We start from the raw sequence: 24,606 nt of genomic DNA on the forward strand, positions 1-24,606 counted from the left end.
AGTGAATGAGGCCAATCCATAAACAATAAAAAAACTATTTTAAAAGTATAGCAACAAGACATAAACATTATATGTGACAACATGATTTTAGTGAGATAAAATCACTTACTAACTTTTTCTGCGTAAAGTTATATCCAATTATACAACTTCGTTGCCTTGACAACATAATGCTGTAAACCCTGTAATCCTGCAAAAACGACCATTTAAACAACTTTACAGCTTAAATAGCACAGACGTTTAAACGGAAGAATGATTAAAATTATAAGCTTCACATTTTGACCTTTTAAACTAGTTAAAATGCATGTTAAATCCTGAACACACAAACTAAAACTGGCCGTTACAACTGAATGCACTGGGTGGCGCTGTTGAGTGTGGACACAAGTTGACCACATTTGTTGAGCAAATGGTTCTGTCACGTTCACGTTCAGATGGACACCAAAAAAGCGGCGTTGTACTGTTGTAAGGCTGCTGGCACCAAGATGACTATGCAATCCAAGTCAGAAAAACTCTCACACAGAAGAACATCTCCACATGACGAAACACACCCTACTGAGAAAGGACCATAAAACGCAATTCTCACCCACATCTGCCCCCTCTCATACATACCTCACTTCAAGTAATTTTATAGTCACCAAAAACGAAGTATCCATTGTAAGTGCTTCACTGTATTATTTTTGTGGTAATCAACATCATGCCATAAATGCTGTCGATTGAACTTAACTTGTATTGAACCCGGAGTATTCTTTTAATATTATCAAATGATTTGTTTACTATATATGTTAATACATGAAAAGTATGCTTTTAGTACAACAAAGTTTAATGCAATATGAAGGTAATCATTTAATGTATTTCTGTTCATTTTTGTAAGTGAATATGAGGGTGTGTGTGTTTGTTTTATGAGTTACTGTTTTCTAAGTGGTACAGAAATGCGTTCTCAACACAAACACACCAGACCTCGACCTTGTTCTCCCCTGCATGTTCTCTCTTGCTCCTTTTATCTCCCGTCTTGCTCTGTCTGTTCTCTGACTCTCCCCGCATGCTGCTTCTCTCCTGCACTAGCATGTGTTTGCATTAGACGGCTTAAAGGTGAAATCCTATTCATTTGTCCTATTCATCTCAGACTGCATCTGGAATGCATTGAGCCCGTTGTCTTTTGCAATTGTCAGTGTCTGTGTTGTCCTTTGTTCTCTTGGGAGCTTAAAATGGTTGAATGTGTCTCAAAACAGCATTATTGGGCACCATAAATTAAGCATTTGACCGTGTCTATGATGCCATAAAAATGCTCTCTAGGTAAGCTCACTAAGATTTGAGATGCAGGCAATATGTCATGAAACTTCCCCCATCAGTTTTCCATGCAGTCGGCCTTGCAGCTTGGGAATGTGAATGTATGCGTGTGCATGTTTGTGTATGTCAATGTTATGTGTGTGTTTGTGTTCTCTGTGAATGTAAAGTATGCAGTGGGTGTACGTGTGGAGGAAGTGTATGATATATGTGTGTGTGTGTGTGTGTGTCTGTAGCTCTCCGCAGGCTGCGCCTTCCACTCTCGGATGTCGTTCCACACACAGCAGTCCAGTTCACAGCGCAAGTGGTCGTCTTTCTCAGGGCTTCTCCGTTTCTGTGCCAACACTGCTGTTCGCCGGTATGAAACCCAGACACAGGAGCTCAGAAGCCCCCAGATTCAGGCAGTGTAGGCAGGTACCCCATGACCCCATGACCCGTCACGACCCTGCCAAGACCTCTCACCACCCCCCTGTTCTTCATTGGCAGAGATCTGTGACATCACCAGTCCCCTCCCTTCAGCTGCCAAAGCAACCTCGTTTACAGCTAAGGCCTGTCCCTAAAAATGCCTCTGACAAGTCAGTGATCTGCATTCAGCTGTCACTCACATAACGTATCCGATCAGAGGTGTGGGTTTGGCATTTGTGTGTGTAGGTTGTTGTATTGTAGATTTGGCCTTGTTTAAACGATAGAAAATAATCTTGTCGAAACCGTTCTGCTTTGGTTGGCTGAAACCTGCTTTTTCCATCTCCTGTGCGTATCTTCATTTTTTGGCTTTTGGGTTTTTCACAATGTTGCAATAATTTCCATGTACTCTTTTATCCCCGCTCGGCTACCATCACATGCTTTCCCGTCTCTTTTCATCTACCTCACACGCACTGCCCTTTCAGCAGCAAGCAGTCCACAATCTCTGCACTCATTTTTTTTCTCTCTCTCTCTCTCCTCCTCCTCCTCACACACACACGTTCATACACTCAAACGCACCGTTGTCTTGTATGAACCTGGTAGTCTGTGTGTGTTGATGGGAGTGTGTTCCTCCTTGTTCTGACAGGCCTGTTTTTGGGGAGGAGGCCCCAGGCATCCCATTATCCTCAGGACCCCCAACCCCCCTGAGAGTACAAACCTTCTCTTCCTTCTCCCCCTCCAAGTCCTACAGTCGCCAGTCCTCTTCCTCCGACACAGAGCTCAGCCTCACCCCCAAAACTGGTAAGGTACCCGACCCCACCCGGCGCTCTACCAGACGCCCTCTCTTCATGGGCCTGCATGACAGCAGCCTTGCTTTTGAACAACATGGGTGCAGCGAACACAGTGTCGAGGCCTAGAGGCAGAGGGTGTAGGGCACAGTGTCTCCATGTATCATTTATTTTTGTCTGGTTTTGTTTTAATATTTGCATTGTCCCAACCATAGGTTATATTACTTGATCTGTGTGCATGTGAGCATGATATTTATTTATTTTTTGGTTCAAGGCTATGATTTCTGATTATTCACTTTTGGTTTCTGCAGAAATCTATGAAGGTTATTGAATTGTGAAACTCGACTGAGAGTACCTTATGTAGATAAGCCACCTTAAAGAGGTCATGTCTTATTTTCCTCCATCTTTGAATTAAAACAAGTTCAATGTAATATGAAAACACACCCCGTCTTTGAATATGCAGACTTTCCTACTATATCAGGGCTCAACGCTCAGGATTTTTTCATGGTCGGGCAAGTGGTTCAGATTTTAACTTTTTTACTATTTTTAAGTTTCTCTGGTCCCAACATGAAAATTAAAAATAGCTGTTTTTACCATCATGGCTTTAAAAAAATATGTCCAAGCTAAATATACAGACAGGCACTTATGTTTCACAAAAGCATTTTTCTTAAGATGGTATTTTATATCTTCAGCTTTAGTGGGTCAATAGGAAATATACAATAGGATATAAATAACCATCTGAAGACAAATGCTTTTGTGAAACATCTTATGTGCCTAAGACTTTTGCACAGTTCTGTGTGTGTGTGTGTGTGTGTGTATGTATGTATATATATATATATATATATATATATATATATATGTATATATGTGTGTGTGTACATATATCTATTGTATAAGTTCTCAAAGTCAAATCTACACATTCTGACAGTAGCTAATTTGGACGAAGCAGTACTATAACTTTCTGAATTCAAAACTTTCTCCCCAATCCAAAAAAGGAGGAGGAGCAGTGCAAATTGTATTGGACCTGACAGCAAACCCGCAACCTATAAACTATATTTCTTAATTCACAAGCAAAGGGGGTGGTAACATAGAAGTCTTAAAGGCACCACAGTAAAAACATAGGTCAGAGAAAGGATGTAAAATGATCAAGAAAAACTAAATAATGGCTGTTCTGCTGCAAAAATAACTTGACTAGCATTGTAAGTTGGACCTCAGGGAAAAATAAATAAAATTATTTTTATAAATACGGTATTACCCCTTTAAAGAAATTATTTATTCTTTTCATTTCATGCCTCCCTAGTCGTCTCCACTGCTGTTTCTTTGTGTTTCTTTTCTATTTCTGTTGTAACACCCCCTTTAATTTAGTCTCACATGATGTCTCCATGCCTCTTCCACACTCTCCTGTCTCATTCCTTTCTTTGTCAGTGAGGATATATCTGTCTCCCAGTTCTCCCGCTCTTGTGTCTGACTCATCTCCTCTCCCCTCTGCCCATCTGCCCCGTCACTTACGGCCAGGGATGTCCTCCAGGAGTACAACTCCTCCCCCACTCCATGTCAGCCAATCAGACACGGCCATGCTGAGAAAGAGCATGTCTTTCAGTGAGGAACTGCTGCTGGCGGCCTCTGGTAGGACACACTCACTGCTGTCCCTATGACCCTTGACCTTTGACCCTTGGCTGCAGTAACTGCATCCAGTGTGACTACACCAACACCTGTACTGCCTGGGGCAGAATATCACAGCCGACTCTGCATAATATTTAACTCGTTTTTTTACCCAGACTCGTATTTTGGCTCTTTGAGTCCTTATTATGATATTATGATGTCGTTTCATGTCCCTGATTGCAAAGAGCATTTCTGTGATTTAATAGAAACCTGCTTGCATGTGCAGCTTTAGAAAATTGCAGAATAGATCTCTCTGCCAACAGAAGAGCAGCCCAGAAAACAAACAGCCTTCAGGTTTCTCTCTTATTGGCTGGTTCCATAAAATGTCATGTGTTCGTAGTACCCAGGCTCTGGGCTTGTGTTTCTGAAACGCTTTATCATCTTTGAATCTGTTAAAATGCAATTAGCCGTTCACTCCAGCAAGAGCATTCACCACTAGCACTAAAAGGCAACCCATGTGTTATTCTTTTAGTGCGACTGATGAATGTTAATGCTTTGAGTCTCTGAAAATGTTCTTTTAGGATTACTGTGTGTTTAACCAACTAATCTCATTATTACACTTTTAGGATATACTGTCATATCAGGAATCTGTACATATTGTGTAAGAGCTAAGATGTACAGTACCAGTTAAATGTTTGGACACACTTGATACTCCTCAAGTGACACCCTTTAAAGGCCTTTTGATAGAAATGATTGAAATTACACTCACAAGCACTTTGTTAGGAGCACTATGGGCGGCTGTGGCTCAGTTGGTAGAGCAGGTCGGCCACTAATCGCAGGGTTGGTGGTTTGAATCCCGGCCCACACGACTCCACATTCCGAAATGTCCTTGGGCAAGACACTGAACCCCAAGTTGCTCCCAATGGCAGGCTGGCACCTTGCATAGCAGCTCTGCCACCATTGGTGTATGAATGTGTGAATGGGTGAATGGGACACAGTGTAAAGCCCTTTGAATACTGTTAAGGCTTAAAAGGCGCTATGTAAGTGCAGACCATTTACCATTTACCATTAATAAAGTGCCCAACGTGGTCTTCTGCTGTTGTTGACCCTCTGCCTCAAGGTTCGACATGTGCATTCTGAGATGATATTCTGCTCACTACAATTGTACAGAGTGGTTATCTGAGTTACCGTTGCCTTTCTGTGAGATCGAACCAGTCTGGCTATATTCTGTTGACCTCTCATCAACAAGGCGTTTCCATCTGCAGAACTGCCACTCACTGGATGTTTTTGGCACCATTCTAGAGGCTGTTGTGTGAAAATCCCAGGAGATCATCAGTTACAGAAATACTCAAATCAGCCCGTCTGGCACCAACAATCATGCCACGGTCCAAATCACTGAGATCACATTTTCTCCCCATTCTAATGGTTGATGTGAACATTAACTGAAGCTCCTGACCCGTATCTGCATGTTTTTATGCACTGCTGCCAAGCGATTAGCTGAATAGATAATCGTATAAATAATGTGTTCAGTACAGGTGTTCCTAATAAAGTGCTTGTTTATGTAGGCAAATATAAATTGTGTATGAATTGCTTTTAAATACTACATTTAAACCCTACATTTTGTAAGTTGGACCGTAATGAAGAAAGATCAGCCAATGAATATCCAGCATAAATGGGAACTCCATTCAGTTCTGTTAAAAAGCATCCCAGATGGCATGAAGTTATTTGAGTGATTGCGTAGAGTTGGTGCCGTGACAAAGGGAGGTTTCGAAGAGTCTAAGGGTACTTTTACACGTGGTTTGGTTCAAACCCAATTTCAATTCGTCCCTCCATCATTATTTGGGTCCATTATGATTGTGTCATTAATGTGAGCACAAGCTGCAGCTGTTTACCAGTGTTACTAAGTTACAACTCAGGAGAAGATGCCAGTTTCACTGTTTTTAAATATATTTGGTCTCTTTCAATGCATCATCAAAATGAGGTTGTCTGCCACAGTTGCATTGAATGTGCAAAGATGTGAAGAATATTAGCGTTTCTCTGCTGCGGGCCCACGGATACTTTTACAAGAGATGCTGAAGAACGCGAGCTGCTCTCTGAAGACGATTTGGAGACGAGCAGATTTTAGAAATGCATCATAACATAATAATTGCAACCGGTAGCGTGCAAATATGCAAATAATACAGTCACTAGTCATCAGTAGTGGTTAATTTCTACAATTTAGGAGGATTGCTCTCATATTAGCAGTAAACTGTACTGGTGTTTACATAAAACTCGCATCAGACCACCTGTTTAATCGGATTCTGGTGCGGTTTGCAAGTGCACACCTAAGTTAGGATGTTCCAAATGAACAGATCTTTGTCGTCTAACAAACCTGGGTGTGCACCAAAAGTGCAAGTGTGAAAGCACTCTTAATATTTTTGCAGTCACTGCATAATGCCCATACATCAAATTGTGCTTTTTCATAGTTTTGATGACTAAATAATAATATTAGGCGTGTCCAAACCTTGGTCTGGTACTGTATGTCAAGATTCGATGACATCCATTAGACAAAAAAATGTGTGTTAAATCACACCATGTGTACCAATTCATTATTTTGACATTCATAAGGGGTGAATGAATGTGAGTGATGTGCCATTGTATCATTGTGCATGTGTCTGTTAGAAGTGTAATCCCTTTTGTTTGCCATCTCTCATCGCTTCTTTGTCATAAACAGGAATGGGCAGCGGCGGCAGTGCAGGGAAGGAGGCGGGGCCTCTTAAAGCTCTTCTGAGGCAGCAGACCCAATCCGCTTTGGAGCAGAGAGTAAGAGAACACACAATCAGACACATATTCATGATCATAAGCATAAAAGTAAGAATGGTAATGATTGCGTTACTCCTCTCTGTCACTCTCTCATTGGTTTTTAGGGGGTTTCATCATCCTCTGAAGTGTTTTTAGGACAGGGGTATGTCATCAGAGGGCAGAATTGAAAACATTGGTTTGCATATTATGTGGTAATGCACCCATTTCCTCTGTCAATTTGACTTCTTGGGTATTTACATGGAGAATGTTCTAGAACCTTTGACCGGTACTAGGAAGCTCTCATGTATCTGTACATCACCGTTTTGCTGTGATCTTTGCCTTTGGTTGTGCCCTGTATGTCTAAATGCCGGTTTATACTTCTGCGTTGAACCTGCGGCGTAGGCTCCACGCAGTGGCCAATGCGGTGGTTTGCATTTATAGTGAGTTAATTCTGTGAGTACACAGCCAAGTGCAAGTATATTGAGAGAAAATGCCCTAATTAAAAATAAAAATAATTTAAATCCCCTTTTCTCTCCAATTTGGAATGCCCAATTCCCACTACTTGGTAGGCCCTTGTGGTGGCGTGGTTACTCATCTCAATCCGGGTGGTGGAGGACAAGTCTCAGTTGCCTCCACTTCTGAGACCGTCAGTCCGTGCATCTTATCACGTGACTCATTGTGCATGACACTGCGGAGACTCACAGCATGTGGAGACTCATCCTACTCTCCACGATCCACGCACAACATACCACACGCCCCATTGAGAGCGAGAACCACTAATCGCCACCATGAGTAGGTTAACCCATGTGACTCTACCCTCCCTAGCAACCAGGCCAATTTGGTTGCTTAGGAGACCTGGCTGGAGTCACTCAGCACGCTCTGGATTTGAACTCGTGACTCCAGGGGTGGTAGTCAGCGTCAAAACGGGCTGAGCGGTCTTATTATTGACTCAAACAAATGGTCAAAACACACAGATCAGGAAGGTCTCGAGTAGAATACCACAAATATTGTGTCTCTCACATACCAAAATATATATGGCGTAAAACCCCAGAGGAACAAAGCACGATGTTTGTAAGTAAGATGCTGCTTTAGTTGTCGCATTTTTGCTTGTAACTTCATTAAAACATAAAAGAATATAAAAACAGCTTATGCTCCCCGATAAACGAAACAAGTGCAAGTACGACACAATCGCTGATCAGTGGATATGATGCATAGATCTTAAAATAATTTTGGAGAAACTTTCACACTAATTCAAATCATTTTTGGCACCCTGGGGGACGGTGTCTGGTTACAAAGTGGACCAATCACAGCTGTTGTGTGCTGCGTCAACACGTGCATTTGTTTTCCTTCATTTTTGTCCTCCTCAATTTGGAACGCCCAATTCCCAATGCGCTCTTAAGTCCTCGTGATGGCGTAGTGCCTCGCCTCAATCCGGGTTGGTGCAGGACAAATCTCAGCTGCATCTGAGACCGTCAATCCACGCATCTTATCACGTTGCTTGGTGAGCATGTTACCGTGGAGACCTAGCGTGTGCAGAGGGTTCACGCTATTCTCCACAGCATCCATGCACAAGTCATCACGCGGCCCACCGAGAGCGAGAACCACATTATAGCAACCACAAGGAGGTTAACCCATGTGACTCTACCCACCCTAGCCACCCTGAACTGTGTGTGACCGTAACTGTATTAAGCACTCAAATACAGGACTGACAACCGTATTCTGCTGCTGTGTGCACGTGGCCAGTGTGTCCACGCTTGTGTCCCACATAGGTGGGCATGATTTCCCAGTGGTTAACCTGTGTCCTTTCTGTATGACCCCTCCATCATCTTTCTGTGTGTTTCAGGAATACCCTTTCTTCACGTTGACCTCCTTCCCTCCTGGATTTCTCCTTCACGTGGGGGGCGTGGTCAGTGCCCGGTCTGTGAAGCTCCTCGATCGAATCCACAACCCAGGTAAGACCGCTCACAAATATACAAAACATCAAGTCAGTTTCAAATAACACAACACAAAACTGAACTGAAGCAGTGACATAAACCACTTACTATCTTAGCACATAGCACTATCGTTTAGCAAGAAAAATCTGTAAACTTGTTTAGCTAAAGTATATGTAATAGCTAAAATCCTACAGTTACACACACACACACACACACACACACATACAAATACACACTTATAATTGCAAGTTTACCTGTTTGATCACAAATTAAAGACTCTGCAACATAATCAGAAAGTGGCAGATAACCTTTAATTGCAATGTCATTCTTAGAAATAAAACTAAACTGAAGTCGCTCACGTAACTGTTGTCATTTGAGGTACAGATTAGCACCATTGTGTGTTATGGGTCAGTTACACAGTTAGGTGTTGTTGTATTTACATTTTCAGTTCTTGATGTATGTTCTTCAGCACATGTTGCACCATTGCATGGCCTTAAGTGGGGGTTCTCAACAGGGGTGGTACCGCCTCCTAAGGGTGTTTAAAGGATGCCAGTGGGCGATGAGAGCAAATTAGTATAGAGGGGGCATTGGGTTACAAATAGGGGGCATTTATCAGTCATAATAATCAAATCTATCGTCAACTTCCTCTTTGCATTAGACAGCTTATCTAGACTTGAAGTCTATCAGTTGGTTCTCAGTTATACGGGTTGGTACGCTTTATACCGCAGATCATCTGACTTTGAAGTCTAGCAATGTGTCTGAAGTGTTTGGTTTAGCAGCGTCAGATACACAGGCGGAGGCACAACCTCGGCTAATGCGCCTCTGTGGCTCTGTAGATGGATATGGCTCAATGGACAGAGCAGAGAGCAAAGCTCTTAAAGCTCTTAAAGCTCAAGCTCTTAAACTCTGGGGGTAACTGCTGGGGTAAGGGAATGAAGTAGGGGGGCGTTCATCAAAAAAGGTTGAGAACCACTGCCTTAAAGGAATACTCTGGGTTGTGTACAGCTTAATGTCTTTGGTCAGTATTTTGAAAGAATAACCATTATAGGTTCTGTTGCTATTACATTAAGTTGTGGAAACCCGGAATATTGATGTAATATGATGTGATACCCTTTCATTACCCTCCTTAGGATGTTCTGTAAGTCCATCTCCTCCTAACTTTTTATTTTTCCTATTGCATTACTTCCCTTTTATCACTGGCGCAAATCACGTACAAAACACCAATATTGCCCTTTGAAGAAACTGCACACTGTATGTTCTTTAGATACTTTGCTAACATGGCCATGAACCTTACACAACCAATTATTATGTGTCTACACATGAATCTTTTTTTTTGCTTTTTAATGACCTCATGGAATAAAAGTTGAAAGTTTTGTGGCTTGTAATCCACATTTGTATCCACATTTCTATGCTTGTGTTCACAAAAACACGTAATTTTTAGCAGATATACAGCCGTGGCCAAAATTATTGGCAGTGACAAATGTTGTGTTTTGCAAAGTTTGATGCTTCAGTATTTGTAGATAATTTTTTCACATGTTTCTATGGTATACTGGAAAACAATGATAAGCATTTTGCATAAATGCATAAATTTTAAAGGCTTTTATTGGCAAAAACATTCAGTATGTGCAAAGAGTCAGTATTTACAGTGTTGACCCTTGTTCTTCATCACCTCTGCAATTCACTCTGGCATGCTGGATATCAGCTTCTGGGACAAATCCTGACTGATGGCGATCCAGTCTTGCCTTATTAGTGCTCGGAGTTGATCACAATTTGTGAGCTTCTGCTTGTCCACTCGCCTTTTGAGGATTGCCCACAGGTTCTCTATGGGATTAAGATCCGGGGAGTTGTCTGGCCACGGATCCAAAATTTCAATGTAATGATCTCCGAGCCACTTCATTATCACTCTTGCCTTGTGACATGGTGCTCCATCATGCTGGAAAATGCACGGATCATCACCAAATTCCTCCTGGATCGTTGGGAGAAGTTGCTCTTGCAGGATGTTTTGATGCCATTCTTTATTCATGGCCGTGTTTTTGGGCAGAATTGTGAGAGAGCCCACTCCCTTGGATGAAAAGCAACCCCACACATGGATGGTCTCAGGATGCTTCACTGTTGGCACGACACAGGACTCATGGTAGCGTTCACCTTTTCTTCTCCGGACTATCGATTTTCCAGATGTCCCAAACTGTTGGAAGGGGGCTTCTTCAGAGAAAATAACTTTGCACCAGTCTTCTGCTCTCCAATCCTTGTACTTCCTGCAGAATTTCAGTCTGTCCTTGATGTTTTTCTTGGAGAGAAGTGGCTTCTTTGCTGCCCTTCTTGACACCAGGCCATTGTCCAAAAGTCTTCGCCTCACTGTGCGTGCAGATGCACTCACACCAACCTGCTGCCAATATTGAGCTCTGCACTTGTGGTGACACGATTCTGTAGCTGACTCCTCAGGAGGAGACGGTCCTAGCACTTGCTGGACACTCTGGGACGTCCTGAAGCCTTCTTCACTGCAGTTGAACCTCTCTCCTTGAAGTTCTTGATGACCCGATAAATGGTTCTTTCAGGTACAATATTCTTTGCAGCAATTTCCTTGCATGTGAGGCCATTTTGATGCAAAGCGATGATGGCTGCACGTCTTTCTTTAGAGGTAACCATTGTGAACAAGAACACAATGATTGGAAGCACTTCTTCCCTCCTTTTATAGCAATCAGTCTGCTCTTATAATCCAATCAGAATGATAGTGATTTCACCTGACTACTCACACTTTCCCAGGTGCTGCTGATATGATTAGTGAAATGATGTTAGCTGGTCATTTTGTGCCAGAAAAAGTTTTTTTGTCCAATGAAGCTTTTTGCAATTATTTAAAATGCATCTGATCACTCTGCACAATAATCTAGAAACGATGTGAATCAACACCGCAACAAGCGAATTTGAAAACATTGCGAAACACAAAATGTATGTCACTGCCAATACTTTTGGCCATGGCTGTACACATTTAACATATTAAATCTGATGTGTTTTATTTATTTAAAATGCAGAGACAACCATTTGTAGGGTGGCACACTTAAAAAGTGTAAACACTGCCTCTGTTGCCCTTCAGCGTTTCAAAATTAAAGAACTTTTAAAAGTGTGGCATGGGGCACTTTAAAGATAAATATCTGTATTCGAATTGGTATCGGCAGATCACAGTGTTAAAATATCCTGATTGATGCACAACTATTTAAAAACTGCATTTGATCACGCTTTAAGGTGCTGAATAATCAACACCTAGCTAACCAAGCTGAGCCATTACTTGCTAATCTGCACTTTACCAGCTGACATGTTCTAAAGTAGGTATCCAATAGAGAAGCTGAAATTTGTTCTAGTCAGTCCCACCAGGATTTCACAGCACTTGTTCCTGATTATTGCGGCCCAAAATGACTGAATTTGCTGCGGCTTTTCTGAAAAATGCGGTGCTGTTTGCGGCATTTTTTTTTGTGTTATCGTGCAGTGAAAACTCCCAAATAATCACAGTATACTTGTGTCATTTGTATCAGTGACACTACACGTGCAAATCTTCTAGTGCATGACAACTGAATATGCTACTAGCAAGCAAAAATAATAACGCACACAAAAATACAATATATTTAAGATGTGAAACCCGAGATATGGCTAATATGAGCTCAGCGGAAAACCCTTAATTTGTATATATTAAAATGTTCTGCCTCTGACACTGTAAGTGAGCGTTACGTTTAATGTAGACCTACAATAAAACCGTTAACTAAAAAACGTTTTAAATCACCTGATCGCAATCATTTGTTTTAACCGTGATTATCTGAGAAAACTTTGATTATTAAGCGATTGAAATTCTAATCAACTTGTACTATCCAAAATGAGGGATATAGAAATGCCAATCATGAACAATTTCGTAAACGTTGAGTCTCATTTTTCCGGTGCAACAGTGTGTTATGTGAGCACTCCAAATGAACTTGCACCATTTAGAGCAGCTTCTAAAAAAGCTAGCTGTGATGTGCGCGCACCGTTTAAAAGTTTAGACTAGGCTTAGGACAGATAACACAAAACGTTACGGTTTCAGTTGAACATTCGTGTAACGGCAAATGCTATTGCTCGTTGTGGGTTCATGCATGCAGGGTGCTTACTCTGCTCCTGTGGAGAGGATAGAATGGCGGCTGTGCAGTTGGATTGTCTAGACTGCTTCAAGCTTTTGAGGACTTGTTTTGCCGCTGTCAAGATGGAGAAAAGCGATCGGATTACCTCAGATTGACAGTTTATGCGAAAAAATTGCGAGCAAATTGAATTTCTGGAGGGACTGTCTAGCGGTGTGTAATCAAGGGAGAAAAGTATTTTTCATTCATCTCTGAAGTAGAGTTTTTTATAGTGTCGTTTTTTTTCTAATTGTAGCTCATAGATGACCGTAAACACACCCACATAGATGTCATATAATAAACAAACCATTTAGGAGTGACGCTGTCACATTAAAAGAAATGTAACTTTTAAAAACACATCTCATAGTTTGCGCTGCATGTTTTTTTTGTGTTTTTTTTATTTATTTTTGGTGTTTATTTTATTTTTAGACACAAGGACGTGTTTGGTGTGAATGGCCCCTGCGTCATAATTTCCACTTGCGTCAAAAAATAGCAAAACACACAAACTACTTATGAGTGTGTAAACTGTGTGTGTGTGTGTGTGTGTGTGTGTGTGAGTGAGTGAGTGTGTAAACTGTGTGTGTGTGTGAGTGTGTAAACTGTGTGAGTGTGTAAACTGTGTGAGTGTGTAAACTTTGTGAGTGTGTAAACTGTGTGTGTTTGTGTGTGTGTGTGAGTGTGTGTGTGTGTGTGTGTGTGTGTGAGTGTGTAAACTGTGTGTGTGTGTGAGTGTGTAAACTGTGTGTGTGTGAGTGTGTAAACTGTGTGTGTGTGAGTGTGTAAACTGTGTGTGTGTGAGTGTGTAAACTATGTGTGTGAGTGTGTAAATTGTGTGTGTGTGTATGAGTGTGTAAACTGTGTGTGTGAGTGTGTAAACTGTGTGTGTGAGTGTGTAAACTGTGTGTGTGAGTGTGTAAATTGTGTGTGTGTGTATGAGTGTGTAAACTGTGTGTGTGAATGTGTAAACTGTGTGTGAGTGTGTAAATTGTGTGTGTGTATGAGTGTGTAAACTGTGTGTGTGAGTGTGTAAATTGTGTGTATGAGTGTGTAAACTGTGTGTGTGAGTGTGTAAACTGTGTGTATGAGTGTGTAAACTGTGTGTGTGTGTATGAGTGTGTGTGTGTGTGTGTGTGTGTGAGTGTGTAAACAGTATGTGTGTGTGTGTGTGTGTGTGTGTGTGTGAGTGTGTAAACAGTATGTGTGTGTGAGTGTGTAAACTGTGTGTGTGAGTGTGTAAATTGTGTGTGTGTGTATGAGTGTGTAAACTGTGTGTGTGAATGTGTAAACTGTGTGTGAGTGTGTAAATTGTGTGTGTGTATGAGTGTGTAAACTGTGTGTATGAGTGTGTAAACTGTGTGTGTGAGTGTGTAAATTGTGTGTATGAGTGTGTAAACTGTGTGTATGAGTGTGTAAACTGTGTGTGTGAGTGTGTAAACTGTGTGTATGAGTGTGTAAACTGTGTGTGTGTGTGTATGAGTGTGTGTGTGTGTGTGTGTGTGTGTGTGTGTGAGTGTGTAAACAGTATGTGTGTGTGTGTGTGTGAGTGTGTAAACAGTATGTGTGTGTGAGTGTGTAAACAGTATGTGTGTGTGTGTGTGTGTGTGTGTGTGAGTGTGTAAACAGTGTGTGTGTGTGTGTGTGTGTGTGTGTGTGTGTGTGTGTGTGTGTGTGAGAGAGTGTGTAAACAGTATATGTGTGTGTGTTTGTGTGAGTGTGTAAACAGTGTGTGTGTTTGTGTGTGAGTGTGTAAACTGTGAGTGTGTAAACTGTGAGTGTGTAAACTGTGTGTAAACAGTGTGTGTGTGTAAACAGTGTGTGGTGATAGATTTTATTGTATATGTGCTGGTTTAGAGCCACTGACATAGTGCTGCTGCATGCTTTTTTCCTCTCTCACACACACACGCACACACACACACAGTCTCTCTCCCAGACCTTCAATTATCTGTATTATTCTTCCCTCTCTGTCCATCTCTTCTCTCTCATTCTTGTGATCACCCTCTCCAATAACTCTTGTCTGACTTTGCAGTTCCTCTGGAATGGTGTTGTCCAGTGTTGTGCTCTTGTTTGTAGTCTGTGTTTGGTTCTCTTTCTCTTTTCTACACTCTTTCTCTCTCTTTCTCATTGTTTCCTCTCTGCTCTTTTAACCGATCTACTAATGTGGCGATTTGGCTCAGCCTTGGGTAACACCAGATCATACAAACTGCTAGACTGGAATAGTTTCGCTGCAGGTACTACCCTACCCTCAGTCCTGCTTTTCACATACACATACACGCACATGTACACAAACACACAAAGCCTTTGGCAGCTCAGCTGTTACACACTTACAATTATTGGGCATTAACTTTGAACATGTAATGCTCTATTATGATTTAATCCGTCCAGTGATAATACTGAGTGCATGCTGATTTAATTTGTAAAAATTTGTAATGACTCGTTTTTAGTATTAGTCATTACAAATAAATTTCATTTGAAACTTTCCATGAATAGGGTACAAAATAGGGCTTAAATCTTGAGTTTAAAAAAATGACATGCGTAAAGATAAACGGACTGGCAAACCCAGCTTTTCTTTTTTTAATGCCTGGATAATATAACACAGGGTACAGTGATATAAAGACATGTAAAAAGAAAATAGCATAACATTTTATGTATAACGTTAAAAATAATATGGAAGAAAACGCAGTCAAGTCATGTTTATTTGTATAGTGCTTTTCACAACACGCATTGTCTTAAAGTCCTTATTGTGTGGTGCAAATTAATAATGAGTGTAACGGGGTGAAAGGGAAAGGACGAGGCGAGAACCGGCTTGACAATATAAATAATTGAATGATTAACTTAAAGCAAAATACATATAACACAAAATACAGGGCAGGTGCCGGTAGCTCTTTCTCTGCCAAACTGCCGCCTATGTCTGCCTTTATTCCTCTCGTGGGCTTGATTAGCCTGATTAGGGGCCGGGGTTGCGTCATCATGGCCCGGCCCCGCCCTCCTCCTTACCACAATGAATTTAAAAGCATGCTTTAAATAAATTTTCCAGTGAGCCAAAGGCGACTGTGGCAAGGAACACAAAACTCCATAAGATGTTGGTTAATGGAGAAAAATTACAAGGCTCACCGGGGGGGACCTGGTAAAGACACTGGCTACCACCCCTGAAGTTCGCCAGGGTGTGCTGAGAGACTCCAGCAAGGTCTCCTAAGCAACCAAATTGGCCCGGTTGCTAGGGAGGGTTGAGTCACTTGGGGTAACTGGGAAAGTGTTGGCTCAGCAGTTTAGGCTCTGGGTTACTGACCGAAAGGTTGGGGGTTCAAGCCCCAGCACCGCCAAGATACCACTGTTGGACCCTTGAGCAAGGCCCTTGACCCTATCTGCTCCAGGGGCGCTGTTTCATGGCTGACCCTGCGCTCTGACGCCAGCTAGTTTGGATATGCGAAAACAACTGCATTTCATTGGCTCTGTATTTGCACAATAACAATAAAAGTTGAAACAATCTTAACCTCCTTGTCACTATAATGTGGTTTGATCTCTGTGGGGCACGTGGTGAGATTTACATTTACATTTACATTTATGAATTTACATTTGGCAGACGCTTTTATCCAAAGCGACTTACAGTGCACTTATTACAGGGACAATCCCCCCGGAGCAACCTGGAGTTAAGTGCCTTGCTCAAGGACACAATGGTGGTGGCCGTGGGGTTAGAACCTGTGACCTTCTGATTAACAGCCCTGTGCTTTAGCCACTACGCCACCCCCACTCATGAGCATGAAGCCTCTACACGCGCTATGTCTCTGCGGCAACGCGCTCAACTTGCCATGTGATAAGATGCACGGGTTGACGGTCTCAGACGTGGAGGCAGCTGGGATTCGTCGTCCACCACCCAGATTGAGGCGAGTCACTACACTTAAGCGCAATGTGAATTGGGCATTCCAAATTGGGCCGAAAAAATTTGCAATGAGGATCTGCAGTTCGTTTGTCTACACTCGTAGTAAAGTATTGCATTTAAAGAGTCTTTTTAAGTGATATTTTACTATGAGCTTAGTCCAAATGAATTGCCGAAACTCACTGCTAATTTTAATGCCAGGATAATGTAACAGGCACAATGATATACAAAGTAAATAATGTACATTTAAGACAAAACATCAGAACATTACATAAATATTCTAACAAAAAAATTATGTTTACAGATTTATGATTTATTTACTGCATATCGGCATTGAATTCAGAGATCTTGTGCATGAGACGAGTAAAAGAGCACAGTACGTGTACTTGGTGCCACCAACGCGCTGGATTGTGCAGCAGCTGTGACTCTGGAAAAATTGCAAAAGCTCATATTTCATTGGTCAGGCAGTTTTCAGTAAATCTGACTGCTCTCGGTAAAAAACACCTTTCGATTGTCAGCAGACGATTCGTCGGACCCCATGTGAATAGCACCGTTGGAATCTATTGTTCCTATTCACAAGCTTCGGAACGAACATTCAAACCAAAAATTCAGCCATGGTGTGGATAGGCCTTTTAAACTCTGAAAATCCTTCATAAAAATGTAAATTACATATTTAAAACTATGATAATCTAAACAAAGAGTGAAATAAACCATTTCAATATCATGTTCTATCATTTTTTCAAAAATTACTACTATCCCACAGAAGGGTTTCAACGAATGATTATTTTGATAATCGAATAATCTAACGATTATTAGAACGATTATTCAACTATTCGGGCGATTATTGCAACGATTAATCATTAGCTCTTAACTCTTCAGCTTTTGCCTCGACTTAAAAGGTTGTATTAAACGTGCTTAATAACAATAAAGAGGACAAAATCATCATTTAAAATGATCTCTAAATGACATTCACTGAATTACAAGGGAAAGAAAATACTTTTTTATTAAATTTAAATCTGCAAAAAATACTATTGTTATCAAGTGTTTTTGATCTAAAAAATCGTAACGATCTAAACTCCTAAAAGCAACATATAAGATATTTAGACTATCATAGAATATATATTGAATATGTGTATTTTGTATATTAGTGTGGTTTTTTTTTTTCACTTGTTCATACTCCTGCTAGTGCAGGAAAGGCAAAATATTCATATATTCATATATGCTCTCTGAAAGCATAAAAGCTAAAAATCTTATATGTTGCTTCTCATGTGAATGCATCTAATATTTAAAATATTAAAATATTTTATTCAACATTCTCCAATAACAATGTTTTTCTTCTTCAGTATAACTTCTAAAGTAAATGTACTTATGGAGTTTTAGATATCTAGATTGGAAAACAAACCAATATAAAAAAAACTGTTTGTTTTTTTTTAGCATTGTATTTTAGTCTAATGGTGCGTTCACATACAATGAGAAGCGAGCGTTGATACAAAGTCAATGCAAATACGCAATGCACCGTGCGTCACTAATGAAGCGAATGGCGCAACTCAAACACATGAAATCGCTTCATTCACATATTTGCGCAAGTTTGTGAGCGAGAAATCCGCGTGACGCATTGTCGCAAAAGCCTAGCAGCATTGAGATTGTCCGGATGTCACTGACGTACAGACATAGTAGCAGAAGAAGAAATCTGGACAAATGGATGAAAACATTGTTGTAGCGGTGTGTGGGCACCCGGAATTGTACGACATCGCTTGGAGGAAAGTGAGCGAAATAGTTGGACTACCTGCTAACTTCTGAAAATATGCGCTAGGGTTGGGCGATGTCCCCTAAATTGGCAGTTGACGATGTTGACAGTAAAACATCGCGATGGACGATGATATCGTCGGTGGGGCGGGGCGGGGTTATATAATTTCATATAATTTTCAAAAATTATATGACAAATTATAATTTCGTTATTTTACTAACCCAACTAATGACTCGTCGGCGCTTTATCAGTAGGTTGCACGACACGTGAAGCATTTTTTTTTTAGCTTTCACTTAAGAAGAGTTGTGCACTTTTTATTTTAATATATCTCTTAACATAAATGCTATTTTCCACTTAAAAACTATAATTTCGTTATTTTACTATCCCAACTGACTCATCCGCACTTTCCAATAGGTTGCACGTAAGGGGGAAAAATATTTCTTCCACTTAAGAAGAGCACTTTTAAGCACTTTTTATTTTTATTTTAATATATCTCTTTACATAGATATTTTTTTTCTACTGAAAAACTATAATTTCGTTATTTTACTAGCCCAACTAATTAGTAGCCTACTCATCCGGGCTTTTTAATATATTGCGCTTAAGAAAAAAAAGTCGTCTTTGGGCAGCCTTCTTGCGAAGAGAGCAGCCACAGCCACGCTCACTGATGAGCAAAGGGTCGAGGCAGAAATGACCATGTACCTGCAGGAAATGGCCATTGATGGGGAAGAGGACCCGCTGACTTGGTGGAAAACGAACGACAAAAGGTTTCCGCTCATGGCAAGATTAGCACGGAAATATCTGTGCATATGTGCTACCAGTACTCCATCAGAGCTGGTCTTCAGCACAGCGGGTAGTGTAGTTACTCTAATCCGCAGCTTATTAAAACCAGATAAAGTGAGTATGTTGGTATTTCTGTCCAGAAACATCGAAATTTAAACATGGTCTATGGTGAAAGATATTAGACTTCTTTACGCATTTTTCGCCATCCGCTATGGAGCTATTCGATTTTGCATATTATTTTTTAAACGCTCATTTGTGTAGTTCATATGACTACTTTACAATATTTCAATAACATCATTTATTTTGTAGCCTGTGCTGAAGTTAACTGTGCTGCTAATTATAAGTGAAATGTTAATGCCGAAGTTTCGGTCTGAGTGTTGTTCCCGCTTTCTTGTTTTATTTGTTGTTCTTCTATGTTTTAATAAATGTGTGTTATTCATATTCACCTTGTTTCTTTCATTTGATTTGACATTATGGATTTATGGCCAAGGAAATTTTTCTTTAAAAGTATTAACCAGACAAAAGTTATTTGACGTTCGCTGGTCTGGGTTTATCTTAAACTGCCGCTTCAGTGTATACAAGAGCTATGTGACAATGAGCAAGAGTATCTGAGACACTACAACTACTAATAATTAATTAATAAAGGCTATTTTCTTGTAGCCTACAACATAACATATTTTAATCTAAATGTACAGTGTAAGACATGTAAAAAAAAAGACGAAGCTAACAATCAATATTTGTGTAGCCTGCCTGACACGGTATTTTCACAGACTAACACGTCACGTCTCTGGCATATACTACAGTATTTAAAATAGCATATATGCATTAGTTATATTCTCAATTTAATTTACAGAGCAATCCCTGCAAAGTTTTTAGGTTAACTATAGAAGAGACTAGGATTAGTGAGTCACACTAGCAAGACTCGCAAAAGGGGGCGTGGCATCACGATGTTGGTCAGCCATGATGGACGATGATATCGTCCATCGGCACAACCCTAATATGTGCGTCTACTTGACTCCAGTGATTGGTTGTACTTTACTATGAACCAAGTTGTAGAAGCCCTTCCTCCCGTCCATTCTCCAGAAGCGATGGGGGAATACTCGTGGGTTCTCGTTACTCGTGCTAACGCGAGTTTAAACAAATTTAATCCAGCGGTCACTCGCGCGAGGCAAATTTTTTTCCGTGTTGTACGTGAACGCACCATCTAAAGAACAAATGATTGGAATTAATGATTCCATTGGACACCAATGTGCACCCTATTCGTGGAAAGTGGCATTTAAAAATGAATGCAATGTGTAAAGGCAACACAATATGCACAATATGTATAATCTTAACATGCACAATCTCACATGAACACAGATTTGCACACATACAAACTCAAGCTTTTCCCCAGTAGTGTGTGTTGCATGAACTGTGTTGCAATGTGCTGCGCTTCTGAATGAATGAGGATGTTGCATGCTTCAGCTGAATTTGTGGCTGTTCTCTGCTCTGGCTGATCATTTCAAATCTGTTTTAACTGCGCCTCACCCAACCCCTTACCTAGCGTCCCCTTCTCCCTGATCACTTGACCACTTGATCTACCAATCCAGAGAAGGTACAGAGAAGCAAACATACACAATAGTCTGCTTTTAGTCAAAGAGTTGTATGACAGCAGTTTCCTCGGAAATTCTGAAAGTTGTATTTTATTTTTAATAGCAAGTGCATGCTCAGATGGTTCGTTTTGGTGAGTCATTGTAATAAAACCATTGTGGTACACCCCTATTTTAAGTGCTCGGCCAATGACCTCACACTTAATTGCATTGGAGAACTAGAGTTCAAGTCGTTTTTATGAATGATCTGCTACTTCGATAACTAGCGGTTTAAAGATTTAATAGCAGTGTAAGATGAACAATAGTTTCCTGCTTCTGATATCTCCTTTTCTGTTGTGCACTTCTCTTCTAATGTCACCTTTATACACTAAACTCCCTCCTGCTGTTGGCTGTTTATCCAGGAGAGGATGGAGTTTGTCCTTCATTGAGAATCCCTGTTCCGAAGCATGAATGCGCTTGCAGGGGAATGAATGCTCTGCCTACTGTTGTATCTTAGTTAATGAGAGCTGTCATTCTGGAGAATGGGCAGTCACTGTTAATCACGCCACTCTCCTCTTCGTCCCCACCACCATCATCTTCCTCAGCCCTCTTCTAGTATGTGGTAAACAGGCAGGGAAGTTTGCCCCCATGAGAGTTGTGAAACCCCTTGCTCCCAGACAGCGTGTGAGCACCTGTGCGTGCATGTGTGTGTGTTGTGTTTAAGAGGAAATCTCAGGTACTAGCCGTGTTTGCTTTTGCACATGGTGTGCTCCCCTGCTGACAATCGGTCACTGTTCAAATGTTTAAATGTCTGGCTTTTTATTATTAAATAGCATTCTGCATTTGGACATGTGGAACACAGGCTTTTTATATTCACCTGATTTGGAATAGTAATCGTTTTAGTATTGACCTCAAAATCTAAATTGCTGTCATTCGTTGATATAGAATCAAATAAAAAGTCAATAAATACGTTTTATGCAAATAAGCAAGTGCACTATTGTAAGTATTGCCAGATTCGTAATGGAACGCTTCCCGGGTTCAATGCAAGTTAACCATTAATTAGCAGCATTTGATTTCAACTCGTGCCTCCTTTATTAAAAAAATAAAAGAATAAATTGCAGTTACAGTAAGGCACTTACAATGGAAGTGAATGGGGCAAGTCCATAAACAAACAAATTACATGCTGTTTCAAACGGATAGCCATGAAATGTAAACTTTTCGTGTGATAAAATCGCTTACTAAGCTTATCTGTGTAAAGTTGCGTCCAATATTACAACTTGCAGTCATGACAACGAAACCTGGTATTCAGTATTCAACTTACATTTACATTTATGCATTTGGCCGACGCTTTTATCCAAAGCGACTTACAGTGCACTTATTACAGGGACAATCCCCCTGGAGCAACCTGGAGTTAAGTGTCTTACTCAAGGACACAATGGTGGTGGCTGTGGGGATCGAACCAGCAACCTTCTGATTACCAGTAATGTGCTTTAGCCCACTACGCCACCACCACATCACAGATTAGCAACTTGGATTAGCAAGCGATTTTATCACACTAAAATATTGTTAACATGTAAAATGATTATGTCTTGTGCAGGGCTAGACTGGGAAGAGAAATCGGGCTGGAATTTTACATGGCAACTGGCCCAAAACTTGTTGAGCAGGGGGGAGGCCAAAAGTTGTTGAGCAGGTGGGGGTTCGCTGTCCTTTTCTGCATATCGCGGCGCCATTTTGTGGTCTGTTCTGTATATCGCGCGGCTCATTTCACCTTATCGCAGCCCATTCGGCATGTTCCTCACTCGGGTCTACCGATGGCCAGTCCACCCCTGATCAGCCCCAAAATGCGTCAGCCCACCAGGAAAATGCCTGGTATGCCAGAATACCATTCCAGTCCCGGTTTTGTGGCTGTAATTTTGAAACTACATATTTAGCCTTTATCGGCTGCCACTTTTCACTTCCATTGTAAGCGCATTACTGTAACCTCTTTATTTTTTTATAACCACGAGCGAGGGGTTAGTTGAAACTATTTTCAGTGGTTATGAACATTGTGCCAGTTGCAGTTGATTGAGCTTAACTTGTGTTGAATCCGAAACATTCCTTAAACTGGGAGCATCAAGAAAGCAGCTAACATGGCTAGTATGCTGCCTACATTGAGAGGGAATGTTTGTGTGCTAACAGCTTGCGTGACGTTGCATCTGTGTTTGTTTCAGATGAACCGGAGACACGAGATGCCTGGTGGGAGGAGATCCGTCAGGAAATAAAGTCGCATGCCAAAGCTCTCGGCTGCCACGCTGTGTTGGGGTACAGCGAATCCACCAGCATCTGGTACTAAACCAACCCCCATGAGCACAACTCACAAGTGTTTTCACACTTTTGTGATTATGCCTGTACTGTCTGTATATTGCCTCTTATACATCCCTAATAGCAGTTCAACTGCAAACTTTACTGGAGTTCACATAATCCGCTCCCAAGTTTGGAAGACAGCTTTCATGCCAGCCAAATCGACTAAACTCTGATATCAAAATTATTTAGGTCCGCACCATAAGCTCCAGTGTGAAAATACCCTCAAATACAAACTCTCTTTTCATTTGTCACTCAACAGTGAGGAGAGGCTCTTATTATGTTTGTTCTCTCTGTGTATGTTTGTGCAGCGAGGAGGTGTGTATTCTGTCGGCATCGGGCACTGCGGCGATCCTCGGCTCCAGATTCGTGCAGGACGGCCCACTGGACACCGACTACAGGTTGTCACGGCAACCGCTTGTCTTTTCTACAGGGGCAGAGAGGGTCGAGGGGGATATGGGTAGTTCAGCCTCTTTAGGGTAGGTTAATGACACATGGCACACACACACACACACACACACACACACACACACACATCTATAGCCCCCAGAAATAGGACACAAAATTGACACAAATTTGAATTCTGTCATTATTTAAGTGGTAGCACTTATGTCTTTCCAAAAATCAATGACTTTGTGAAACACAAAAGTAGAAATTTTGAATAATGTTAATGCTGCTTTTTTTGTCTTCTGAATGACTCATCCTCACCCTTACTAAAATTCAGTTCAATTGATGTTTGATATTATGAAATATAACAATATATATAACAATATATAAAATATAACCCTACTTTTATTGATTTTTCTTAAAAATGTACCTATATGGTTATACTGTTATCGTGATCTATTATTACTCATATCGTGATATAAGATTTGGTCATATCGACCCCCCATGGTGCGCTATATTTTAAATCTTCTGAAGCCATATGAAAGCTTTGTGTGAGAACAGACTGAAATGTCACTTATTCACTGAAAGTCTTCTCTTTGCAGAAGCTTTCTTAAAGGGATAGTTCACCCAAAATTTGTAATTTCTCTTATCATTTACTGACCCTCTTTACTGACTTTCTTCTTAAGAGGCATAAAAGTAACCCATATGACTCTTGTAGTTAAATCTATATCTTCTAAAGCAGGGCTTTTCAAATTTGGTGAAATAATTTGCTATCACCTCTTTGCAAATAACACACTGTGGCAGTGGCGCATCATCGGGACCTGTCCACGAAAATATTGAAAACGTTAAATATTCGTGATCATACCGAACTGTCATGTATCTTTTCCCTAGTGCCGCGCCTCCTCTGGGGCTCTGGAGGAAAGTCACCTCCACGCCAGAATGTGGAGGTGAAAGTGAAATTGTAGATTTACAGTTAAAAAAAGGAC

The 24,606-nt window shown here is 40.9% G+C and overlaps 1 protein-coding gene across 10 annotated transcripts in view; it reads left to right on the forward strand.

The window, feature by feature from the left end:
• c2cd5 (C2 calcium dependent domain containing 5) overlaps window positions 1-24,606 on the forward strand; it is a 47,814-nt gene that overhangs the window by 8,709 nt on the left and 14,499 nt on the right. For 2 of the 10 annotated variants that reach the window (XM_052096911.1, XM_052096912.1), the window contains exons 8-12: window positions 2,330-2,484; window positions 6,787-6,875; window positions 8,698-8,806; window positions 23,104-23,218; window positions 23,545-23,634. In XM_052096911.1, coding sequence (XP_051952871.1) covers window positions 2,330-2,484; window positions 6,787-6,875; window positions 8,698-8,806; window positions 23,104-23,218; window positions 23,545-23,634 — 558 coding nt within the window. Of the gene's footprint in view, window positions 1-1,517; window positions 1,692-2,329; window positions 2,485-3,896; window positions 4,098-6,786; window positions 6,876-8,697; window positions 8,807-23,103; window positions 23,219-23,544; window positions 23,713-24,606 lie in introns of all 10 variants that reach the window. The other 8 variants (XM_052096904.1, XM_052096906.1, XM_052096907.1 and 5 more) reach the window with 8 other exon arrangements.

This window comes from Xyrauchen texanus, chromosome 29 (genome assembly GCF_025860055.1).
Source record: "Xyrauchen texanus isolate HMW12.3.18 chromosome 29, RBS_HiC_50CHRs, whole genome shotgun sequence".
Taxonomy (NCBI): domain Eukaryota; kingdom Metazoa; phylum Chordata; class Actinopteri; order Cypriniformes; family Catostomidae; genus Xyrauchen; species Xyrauchen texanus.